Source organism: Myotis yumanensis, unplaced genomic scaffold (genome assembly GCF_028538775.1).
Source record: "Myotis yumanensis isolate MYYU_CA2020_CCGP unplaced genomic scaffold, mMyoYum1.0.hap1 SCAF_15, whole genome shotgun sequence".
In the NCBI taxonomy this organism is placed as follows: domain Eukaryota; kingdom Metazoa; phylum Chordata; class Mammalia; order Chiroptera; family Vespertilionidae; genus Myotis; species Myotis yumanensis.
In genome coordinates this window covers 31,633,626-31,645,763 of record NW_027223766.1, presented here as the reverse complement: position 1 = coordinate 31,645,763, position 12,138 = coordinate 31,633,626, and the positions used below count along the sequence as shown (strand labels likewise).

The 12,138-nt window shown below is 39.8% G+C and overlaps 1 protein-coding gene across 1 annotated transcript; it reads right to left on the bottom strand.

Moving 5' to 3' along the window:
- Window positions 1–6,551: 6,551 nt before the first annotated feature.
- RLIM (ring finger protein, LIM domain interacting) lies at window positions 6,552–10,684 on the bottom strand. Its single transcript, XM_070392741.1, has 2 exons — window positions 10,447–10,684; window positions 6,552–8,677 (listed from the first exon to the last, which is right to left on the bottom strand). The coding sequence occupies exons 1-2, from the start codon at window positions 10,682–10,684 to the stop codon at window positions 6,552–6,554; spliced, it is 2,364 nt and encodes a 787-aa protein (XP_070248842.1).
- Window positions 10,685–12,138: the final 1,454 nt, after the last annotated feature.

The following is a 12,138-nucleotide window of genomic DNA, read 5'->3' as shown; positions in this document are numbered from 1 at the left end:
TTGATGATTTCTCTACCCTTCCCCAACTTTTTAATATTGAAAGAACTGCACCAGAGTTCCATTCTTCTACATCTTTGTTCCCTTATCTCTACTCCCTGTCATGGTGATCTCATCCACTCTCAAACCTCTAAACTTTGTGCATATACTGATGAATCCCAAATTTATATTTTCCCAGACCTCTCCACTGAACTCCACATCAGCATGTCTATCTATCTGCCTATTCAACATCTCCACTTACATGTACCTCCAACTTCACCTTTGCAAAATTGAGCTCCAACTCCCCTCCCCTGCAAAAAAAAAATTGTTCTTCACATAGTCTTCCCCATCTCATTTGATGACAGCTCTGTTCTTCTAGTTAATAAGACCAAAACCCTTGACTTTTCTGTTTCCCTCTCACCCCACCCCCTGATCCATCAGTTACTCCTCTAGGCTCCATCTTAAAATGTATTCAAAATTCAGACTTCTTCTGAGAAGATGTAAAAATATTTTCCCTACTTCTCCTAATAAGTGCATCGAAACCCCTGGGCATTATAGGTAGAAGAAAAATTAGAAGACTTTGCAAGGTGGGAAGAAGAAGGAAGACTGGCTAGGGACATTGGGACCCAAAGAACAAGAGAGGTGTGATTGCCACATATGTTCCATGCCTGGAGCTGAAGTCCAGTGACCTGGAAACACCATCAGGTACAAATAAAACAAAACACAAAAAGTCTCCAATAACTGCACACTGTCAGTGGCGATTATGTATAGAATTTGACCTTTAACCCTTATCAGACAATAATGAGGCAGCCACTCCATCCCCCTCAGCAGTAAGGAGACCATCAACCCCATGAAGGCATCCTGGAAAGCAGTAATAAGGCAATCCTACCCCTTTCATCCAGAAGGTATCACTGGAAGCCTAGTTGGAGCTGGAACTTCCACCCCCACCAGTGACAAAGAACTGTTCCCACTCCTGAGAGAGTCAGTGAAGGCTGAACATGGAACTTCTATTTGTACCCTCATGGGGCAGTAAAAGGAAGGACTCCCTCCTTCCATTGCCAGAGCTATGTCAGAGAAAGCCAACTAAAACAGGAGGCCTTGAGATCCAGAGTTCCATAACAAAATATGCAAAAATCGATGCTTCAATTGAAAAATCATCATCTCATCAAGAACCAGAAAGATTTCAAACTGAATGAAGAAAGGCAATCAATAGATGCCAACACTGACATGACAGAGATGTTAGGATTATCTGAAAATATTTTGAAGCAGCTATCATACAATGTCTCAACTACCCATTACAAGCACACGTAAAATGTTTCAGCAAAGCCTTAACCGGTTTGGCTCAGTGGATAGAGCTTCGGCCTGCGGACTCAAGGGTCCCGGGTTCGATTCTGGTCAAGGGCATGTAACTTGGTTGCAGGCATATCCCAAGTAGGGGGTGTGCGGGAGGCAGCTTATCAATGTTTCTAACTCTCTATCCCTCTCCCTTCCTCTCTGTAAAAAAAAAAAAAAAAAAAAATCAATAAAATATATTTTTAAAAAATGTTTCAGCAAAGAAATTGAAAGTCTCAGCCAAGATATAAAAGATATAAATAGGAACCAAATGGAAATTTAGAACTTAAAAAATACAATAACTAAAAATAAAAACTCGATGGGTTTAACAGCAGAATGGAAAGGACAGAGGAAAAAAAATCAGTGACTGGAGATGCAACATAGAAATTACCCAATCTGTACACAGATGAACAGAATATAAAATGGTACAGCCACTGTGAGAAAGAGTATGGCAGTTCTTAAAAAAATTAAACATAGAATTACCAAATGCACCCTAGCCAGCTTGGCTCAGTGTATAGAGCATCAGCCTGTGGACTGAAGGGTCCCAGTTTCAATTCTGGCCAAGGGCACATACCTGGGTTGCAGGCTCGATCCATAGGGGGCGTGCAGGAGGCAGCCAATCAATGATTCTCATCATTGATGTTTCTATTTCTCCCTCTCCCTTCCTCTCTGAAATCAATAAAGAAATAAATTTTTTTTAAAAAAAAAGAATTACCAAATGGTCCAGCAATTCCATGTCTAGGTATATACCCAAAAGTATTGAAGGCAGGGACATAAACAAATATTTGTACACCAGTATTCATAGCAGCATTACTCAAAATAGCCAAAAGTTGAAAACTATTCAACAGATAAATTAATAAACAAAATGTGGCATATACATGAAATTGAATATTATTCAGCCTTAAAAAGAAATGAAAGTCTGATACATGCTACAACACGAATGAATTTTAAAAACATGCTAAATGAAATGTCAGATGCAAAAACAATTATTATAGGATTTTATTTACATTAAGTACCTAGAATAGTCAAATTTATTGGGAAAGTGAAATAATGGTTACCAGGAGGTGGGAAGAGGGAGGAATAAGGAGTTATTATTTAATGAGTGGAGAGTTTCAATTTGGGATGGTGGAAAAATAGTAATGGTTGTACAATAATGTGGACACAATGACACTGAACTGTACATTTAAAAGGGGTTTAAATGTTAAAGTTTGTGTTATTTTTCCACAATAAAAAAAAAAAAACAAGTGGACTGAAACAAACAAAAAAAATGAACAGAGCCTTGGGGAACTGTGGAACTATAAGAAAAAAAAAAATAACAGTCCTGCCCTGTCCTAGTGGCTCAATTGATTGAAGCATCATCCGTGCACCAAAAGGTTGTGGGTTTGATTCTGGGTCAGGGCATATACCTAGGTTGCCAGTTTGATCCCCAGGGTGAGTACAGCAGGCAATGATTGATGTTTATCACATTGATGTCTCTCTCTCTCTCTCTCTCTCTCTCTCTCTCTCTCCCCCTCATTTCTTCTCTCTCTAAAATCAATAAAAACATGTTCTCAAGTGAGGATAAGTAAGTAAGTAAATAAGTAAATAAAATATAACAATCCTATCATAGAAGTCTTAGAAAGAGAAAAGAAAGGGAGCAGGGGTTAAAAGTTATTAAAGAAATAGCGCCTGAAAACTTCCTTAATATTAGGGGAAAGTCATAGCCTACAGATTCAAGAAGCTTGAGCAAACTCCAAATAGGATACATCCAAAGAAATGCACACCAAGTCATATCAGAGTGAAACTTCTAAAAGCCAAAGAAAACATCTTGAAAGCAGCAAGAGACAAGGCCCTACTTTATAAGGGAAAAACAATTGGAACTAAAATGGATTTCTCAATAGAAAACAAAGACCAGAAGGCAGTTGCATAATATTTTTCAACTGCTAAAAAAAAAAAAAAAAAAAAAAAAAAAAACTCAACCTAGAAACTTGTATTCAACCAAAATATTGTTAAGGAATAAAAAGGAAATCAAAACATTTTTTAATAAAGAAAAACTAAGAGAATTGTTACTAGCAGTCCTACCCCAAAAGAATGACTAAAAGTAGTTCTCTAAAAGGAAAAGGAACAATAAAAGAAAGAACCTTGGGATATCATTAAGGAAGAAAGAGCACAATAAACAAAAATGTGGGTAATTACAGTAGACTTTCCTTCTTTTTAGTTTCCTAAATGTTTTAGGGTAAAAGCAAAAAATTAGGATAGCAAGAAAGCCAACTACTGTTATAATTATTTTACTTACCTTAAATGAAGTAGATCTGGTATGAGAAATACTTAATTAAAAAAATAGAATATTCACATAACTTTTGTAATTTAATGTGAAACTTTAGAGGCTTGATCTAAGTCTACTTTTCTGGCCATGCAAGTATCTTCTGTGTGAAAAATATGCTAGTTCAAAGGCACATTAAAAACTTCACCTCCACTTCCCATTATGTTTTATAGTTCTGTGCAATTAATGTGGCTACTAGCAATTCATATAGGAAATAAAGGTCAGAGATTATTCTGATTAAATTTTTAGAGCAGGTTTATGCTTAACACTATCCACACTTACAAGGTTTCATACTGCACACAATTTATGACTGTTATGATTATTACTGTAGGTCTTAATATAATGTATTCTCACCTAAACCAGGATTGAAATTTTTAAGTAAAATATTCTGGACTGGCCAATATACCCTTCCCTGCCCCCCTCCAAAAAAAAAGAGAGAGTTTTTTGGCTGCATTATGAGAAAAACCCTTAACTATGTTTGGATTGGAAAGGAAGTCTACTCTGAAATTTGATTTTAAGTAATGATTTGGGGTGATATTTTTATTTTTACTGGGGACAATTAACACTGAGTTAGTAGACATGTTTTAATTCGGGCTTTATTTTTAAGACTTTCAGATTGCAACTCAGGAGGCTCCAACAGCAACTAAGTGCTTTGGGGTCATTCGCACAAAGATTAAGAGGCATGTATAAACCATAAAACCCTTTATAAGAAATAAGAATCTATCTTAAAATAATCATATGAACTAAACTTATATATAAAAACATATTGAAACTTAAATATACTCATGTGGCAAAAATTAAAGAATACCTATACTGCCCTAGCTGGTTTGGCTCAGTGGATAGAGTGTTGGCCTTCAGACTGAAGGAGCCCAGGTTCAATTCCGGCCTAGGGCACATGCCTGGTTTGGAGCCCAGGTTCAATTCCGGCCTAAGGCACATGCCTGGGTTGAGGGCTTGATCCCCAGTGGGGGGGCGTGCAGGAGGCAGCCCTTCCGTGGTTCTTTCTCATCATTGATGTTTTTATCCCTCTCTCTATCTCCTTTCCTCTCTGAAATCAATAAAAATGTATTTTTTTAAAAGAAATACCTATACTGCCCTTTTTCTTTAGTTGTTAACAAGCACAGCAAACCAAAGTGCAAACCAATGTTTAAGAGAATTGAGTTCTAAGGGTTTCTCACCTCATCACTTCTAAAGATAAAATGTACTTGTCCTCTCTACCATACAAGGCAGGAGTATTTAAGAGGGTTGTTAAACTGCTGAGTCAAAAAGAACAAGAGGAAGCAGCAAGAAAACACAGACAGACTGGGTGTGAAGAGAGTTGGGGATGCTGATTGTGGTAGGTGGTCTCTGATTTGCTCTTCAGATACACTCACCATCCTTCTCTACCCTAATCTGTGATTCCAGGAGGCTGACCAGTCTTTTATCAACCAGTCTCTCTCGCTCTGTGTCTTCAGATTGGGTTTAGCTAATGTGAACTACCAACAGGAGATTAGAAATCAGGAGGAAAGCAAGGTAAGAGTATTTACTTCCATGAATCCCCTCAGTGGCTGCCATTTGTCTACTTAAGGTCACAGCTCTTGTTGGGTGGCCTTCTGTTACCATTACAGCACATTCTGAGTTGCAGTCTGTATGCCCCCTCAAGCCTAGTAGTGATAATACAAGGCTTCCCACAGTTGCTAGCCTCAGGGTACTTCATCATCTCTTGCTTTCCCTCCATTCCTTGCACATTTTAAAAAGTAGTCTCTTTATTAAATGCTATTCCATCACTTTTTCCAAGTGTGTTGTTAATGTTCAGCCAGGACTCTGATTGATACATTGGTAGTGGGGAATGGGAGAAAAAGTCAAGGTAGTATTAAGGTGTGGTAAAGAGAGATAGGAGAGAGATAGGAAGAGGTTTTCAAAGCTTTTTGTACCATTCTATGAATGTAACATGACTTATGTGACTCCAATTAATTTCTAAATTGCATAATTATTGTGGCTGAGTTCCTGTTTCTTTGCATCCATATCCAATATAAGGGCATGGCTATAGATCGATGTCTGGAATTTACATGACTAGGTAAGACTACCAGGATCTATGTGGGTTGATTATGTCATATTAAGACATTTCTCTTATGAAATAAGGATTAACCCAACCCAGTATATCCGCTAATTTTTTCTAGAAATTTCGTTACTTGCTATAGTATGAATTTTTACTGTCAATTATGTCAATATTATTTGACTTTGTAATATTTCCTTTTATTCTCAGTGTACTCTCCCCCTTAGGGGCACGCCTACACTTTTCCCTTCCCCTTCCCAGGTACATTGCCTTTGCCTTTCTTTTTCTTAAGCTCCATCGGCCCTTCTATTGCTTCTGTAACTTGTTTCCTGAGCCTATGCAGCCGATCTGGCTCACTTCTACTAGCTCTGTAACTTTCTAAATAAACTTTCTCTTATAATTTGAAAAAAAAATATTGCCCAGCAGGTGTGGATCAGTGGTTGAGCATCAGCCTATGAACCTGGAGTTCATGGTTCAATTCCAGGTCAGGGCACATGCAGGGGTTGAGGGCTCAATCCCCAGTAGGGAGGCGTGCAGGAGGCAGCTGCTCAATGATGTTTCTATCTCTCTCACTCTCTCTCGCTTCCTCTCTCTGAAATCAATAAAAACGTATTTTTAAAAAAGGATCTTGACACCATTACTTAATAAAAAATATGCAAGTAAATAAATAATTTGAAAAATATATACAGTTTATTTTATTCTCAAACAGAAATTTGGGAAAGTACAATAATTCCTTCAAGAACCAGTGGTTCAGTACATATTATTTCATTTCGATTCACAATTAAATTCAGGTTGTTATATTTAAGCATCACTCCAGAAGTGGGTATAAGCCAGGTGACTGTTGTTTGTCCATCACTATAACAGTTTATATAGCTGAGAATTCAGATCTCAGTTAAAATTTTCTCTCTAACCGGAACCTACTACTTCCCTGCGACAAATAGGACAGGTAGAGTTGTCAGACAGCCAGCGATCAATACAGTGCACATGATATTCATGGGAGCAAGGTAGTATGCGAAGCTTGTTGCCTTCTGTGTACTCCATCATACAAATTATACAGACTTTCGATGTATCATTTTCAGAAAAAGGTCTTATCGCCAAGTTGTCAATCTCTGCTTTGCTGAGTCCTGTTGGATGGTTATCAAAATCATTCACGAGTAAAAATTGATCAAGAGAGGCCCAAGAGTCACTTTCATCTGATGTTATTGGGGTCATAGATCTACTGTCACCCCAGGTTTCTGATGAGTGTGGTGAGAATCTTCTTTCATAACTGCCTTCAAAGAACAGGGTGCTAATTTCTGAATTTTCATCACTGAAGGAGCTGGAACTGGACATCGGGCTGGAGCTGGAACTGGACATCAGACTGGAGCTGGAACTGGACATCAGACTGTAACTGGAACTGGATGTGTAACTGGAGCTGGAACCAGATGTATAACTGGAGCTGGAACTGGATGTGTAACTGGAGTTTGAACTAGAAGTCAATGTGGAATGTAAATAGAAATCACAGCTAGAATTTGAGTAGGAACTAAAACTCCTACCATGAGAACTATCTCTTCCATCGGGTGACTCCGCCCTTTCCATGTATCGACGTGGCGCTGACTGAATAGGCTCTAAATCACTCTCACTGTCCACAGGACTACTGGAGCCACTAAAATCTGTCACTGTCTGCCTTAATGTGCTTTGAATTGCACCAGGTATTGTATCACTGAAGCCTGTACTTAAAATTCCACAAAAGGGAATTCCAATGGTACTAACATAAGCTCTCATATCTGCCTGTTCATAATGTGAAAACATATGCCTATGTTCTCCTTGTTCACTGTCTAAAGCGGCAGTGCTATTTGGTATCTCAGATGTTATTTGAGTTCTATTAGTTATGCTGCCTCTCTCAGAATATGCTACAGGATGAACTCGTCCTACTGTAGAACAGAGGCATATGTTTGGGTATATCTGTCTCAATCCACAAGATTCACCGTCACCGGTTGTGTCTGGAGAAGATTCTCCTTGAACAGCATTCCTTGTCCCAGATGTTGCAAAAAGATGCCTATTTTGCGATTCAAGTGCAGTTGTTGGCTGTGTCGATGTTTCCTGGTGCCGAGTTCTAAAAAATCTCCCAGTCTCACTTACAAAAGGCTGATCAAAAGTTGGAGTTGATGCCCTGTGATGGAATCTTTGTGCAAGTGGACCCAGTGCACGTGGAGGTGACCTACTTTCAGTTCTTGCTCTGGTTCTACTGTGGTCTGGGCTTCTGCTTCTTGCCCTTTTCTGACCTCTGGTAGGTGTGACTCTTATTGGTGGCCTTGGTGTACTTTTTTCTGATTTAGATGGTCTTGTAAATCTTGGTTCAGCTTGTGGATTTTCCACGTGACTGTGGCTGTTTTCCATATTTTCTCTTCTGGGAAGTCTTGTAGATGGTGCGTATTTATTCTCTGCACCTGGATGGCCAGGACTGAATCTGAAATCTCCATGTGGATTAGCCTGGCTCACTTCTCTCCAAGGTTGGTGTTCTCCTTGCCCACATACCACATTTTTAGCTTGCTCGAAAGCGTTAAGCTGGTCTCTAATAGAGCCACTCGTTGGAGTTGATGCCCTGTGATGGAATCTTTGTGAAAGTGGGCCCAGTGAACGTGGAGGTGACCTACTTTCAGTTCTTGCTCTGGTTCTACTGTGGTCTGGGCTTCTGCTTCTTGTTCTTTTCTGACCTCTAGTGGGTGTGACTTTTATTGATGGCCTTGGTGTTCTTTGTTCTGATTTAGATGGTCTTATCAGTCGTGGTTCAGCTTGTGGGTTTTCCAGGTGATTGTGGCCATTTTCCACACTTTGTCCTCTGGGAAATCTTATGGATGGTACACGTTTGCTCTCTACACTTGAACTGCCAGAACTGAATCTGAAATCACTGGGAGGATTAACCTGGCTCACTTCTCTCCAAGGTTGGGGTTCTCTCTGCCCACTTGTCACATTTTCAGTTGGTTCAAAAGACATGAGCCAGTCTAATAAAGAGTCACTGCTAGACACATCATCGGGAGCATCTCCTTCACCTGCTAACAAAAAAGTGGGGAGCTCAGAAAGGAAATACCAAGATTAGAGCCATCGTAGGATAGCACTCTGAAACGTTGTTTCAAAAACAAACTAAAATGCTGATAAATACTCAGATCTTGTAAACAAATTTTACATTTATAGAATTAATATTTTGTAAGCCATGCTGCAAATTGACAAGGAAAGGCAAGAAAGTTTCAATTCTATCTTAAAGACAGAGATAATCCTAGATAAATTTAGAGAATTGTTTTATTAAAAATGAATATAGCCAAAACCGGTTTGGCTCAGTGGATAGAGCGTCGGCCTGCGGACTGAAAGGTCCCAGGTTCGATTCCGGTCAAGGGCATGTACCTTGGTTGCGGGCACATCCCCAGTGGGAGGTGTGCAGGAGGCAGCTGATCGATGTTTCTCTCTCATCGATGTTTCTAGCTCTCTATCTCTCTCCCTTCCTCTCTGTAAAAAATCAATAAAATATATTTTTAAAAAAATAAATAATAAATAAAATAAAAATGAATATGGAGGTCTATTTTTAATAGTTCATCGTATACACATCCTGGGAGAGGACTGTCAAGTGACAACAGTTTTTTCACTCCACTGTCAAAATTTACTAATGCAATTAAACAAGACAAATACCAGGTAAGGTACAGTGCTTGTTATTTTTCTTCAGTTTACATTATTAGGTAATTTTCATTAGTCCACATTACTTCTAGGCTTTTGACTTAAGTGCTTTTGATAATACATAAAGTTGTTTTAAAATACAAGACTATTATAGCCATTACCCAAATATAAAGAAGGTTTATAGGTTTAAAAGTATTGGAATACTTACTAATGTTACCAAGATTTTGAATTGACATGAAATTGAAGGTTAGATAAATGAGTAGACTAATCCTAGCATAGTGCATATAGGACCATGTTCAAGAACCAAACTATTTCAGTATCCTCTTCAGTACATAGTAAAAGTCTCTGCTTCACACTGAAAGAGACACTGGCCCTGAGGTTAGAGCAGGGTTTCTCAACCTTAACACTACTGACATTTTGGCACCATACAATTCTTTATTTAGGGAGCTATCCTGTGCATTGTGGAATGCTGGGCAGCATTCCTAGCCACTGCCCACAGGGTGTAAAAAAATATATTTAGATATTGTAAAATGCCCCCAGTTGAGAGCTACTTGATTCGAATATGAAATACTTGTTTTTGCTGGTGAGGAAGTCATATGTCTCTATCAGTGGTTCTCAACCTTCCTAATACCGCAACCCTTTAATACAGTTCCTCATGTTGTGGTGACCCCCAATTTCATTGTTACAAATTGAACATAATGAAAGCATAATGATTAATCACAAAAACAATATGTAATTATATATGTGTTTTCCGATGGTCTTAGGCGACCCCTGTGAAAGGGTCGTTCGACCCCCAAAGGGGTCGCGACCCACAGGTTGAAAACCGCTGGTCTATATAGAAAAAAAATAATTCAGGTAGAAGGAGGAATTTTCCATTGAGGTGGAAAACCAAGGAAAGTATCAATAGGCTATTTCACAAATAAAACAACCCAAATGTGAATGGGGGTGGGGTGGGGAGGGGAAAGTACCTTGACATTCTCACCAAAAAAAAAATGAATAAATGCTAGGTTTGTGGTTTGTTTGTTTGTTTGCTTGTTGAGAAGTTACTTAGCACCAGATTAATTTGTGCCACTCTGTATAATCTCTGGTTGACACTCACTGTTACGAAGTTCCTTATCCACCCCATCCTATTCCCCTCACAAATAAAGTATACCTGTATTTTCATCTGAGTTTTCCAGTAGTTTGTCTTTAGCTAGGTGAAATCTTCTCCACAACTCTTCTTCTGTACTTTCGCCTGGGTTGCCTAGCAAATTGTTACCCTTCATAAGCTTGTACTCGTCTTCACTCAGGTTATTTACAAATCGATAAAAATCCTGAGCTAATCGGTTCGTCTGATTTCTGCGCTGGGCCGCAGATTCATCTCCTTCATCGCCAGAATCTGAGTTTTCCATCTTGACGAACAAGTGGAAAATTATCAGACTTTTACAAAATGATGGTGATACACAAACAAACACTTCGTGCTTCGGTGTCAGGGTACGACTCAGTCGATCCACTGATCCACCTCAGCTTACTTTTCCCTCAGTTTCTCTCACCTCTACTGCTGCTGCAGTTGTACAGCTGCTGGTGAGTCAACTGTTGAGACCCACCTTTATACCAAGCATTCTAGTCATTGTTGCCTAGGCAACCATGATCTTCGCCATTGTTAGCAAATTGGGACCTCATTCAGGTTGGGTTTCATTTCAGTCCAAACCAGCAAATGTTGACAAGGGCTTATTGTGTACCCAGCACAGTCCTAAGCCTCCTTTAACCCTCATGAACCTATTCTCAGGCTTTCGGGAGGCTTTTCAGGCTCTGATAAGCTATAGCTATTTGTATGTTAAATTACAGAACCCAGATGCAGCTAGTTCCAGTAGATATGACAGCCTCTTTCAAAATGCCATGCTGCCCTAGCCGGTTTGGCTCAGACCAAAGGGTCCTGCGTTCCATTCTGGTCAAGGGCACGTACCTCAGTTGCAGCCTGGGCCCTCATCAGGGCACGTGCAGGAGGCAACCAACTGATGTGTTTCTCTGACATCCATCGATATTTCTCTCGTCTTTCCCTCTCTCTTCCACTCTCTTTAAAAACCAATGGAAAAATACCTCAGGTGAGGATTTAAAAAAAATGCCTTGCCAAAGTCATTCTAGTTAAATGCAACAGTTTTCATTTTCAGGTGCCACAGGATTTCTGTCTTTTCTCCTCGTGATTCCTTAAATCATAGATACTCACTAAGAAAGCCCACATTGTTTTATATTTCACCAGGCCCATAGCTGAAGCTGTTTAACTGGGTCCTCTCCCTTTTATAAAGGCTTCATCTTGCATTACACAACTCCTCTGTTGTGAGTGGCGGTGGGGTTCTTGCGGTGTCACGAGGAAAAGCATTTCCAGGGATCCTCAAGAAAGGATGAGGTCTGAAGGCAAAATTTATTCAGGAAGCAAAATTAAAGAAGTTCCCCAATGTTCCATCTCTGTCCATCTTGCCATGAAAAATCAGGGCCAGAAATAGAGTCTATGTCCAGAGGATCTGTGCCATATTAAAGCTTTTCAGTCCAGCATTCAGCTAACTTAGCTTGTGTTCCTGGCTGCAATCCATTGCTGTGCTGTGGTATCCAGGCTCCCACCTGGATCCTGTGTTTGGAGTCTGCATGGCTCAAGACCACATGACTATGGAGAGAGAGCAGGCGAGTGCGTGGAACAAGCCTGGGTCACGAGCAAAAGAGAGGGAGCTTGCAGAAACCGGTTTGGCTCAGTGGATAGAGCGTCGGCCTGCGGACTGAAGGGTCCCAGGTTCGATTCTGGTCGGGGGCATGTACCTGGGTTGCGGGCACATCCCCAGTAGGAGATGTGCAGGAGGCAGCTGATCGATGT

Excerpts from the sequence above, each read along its gene's own strand:
- RLIM (XM_070392741.1), bottom strand. The coding sequence starts at position 10,684 with ATGGAAAACTCAGATTCTGGCGATGAAGGAGATGAATCTGCGGCCCAG. Across the intron at positions 8,678-10,446 it reads AAACTCAGATGAAAATACAG|GTGAAGGAGATGCTCCCGAT; the intron begins GTATACTTTATT and ends TTTTGTTAGCAG.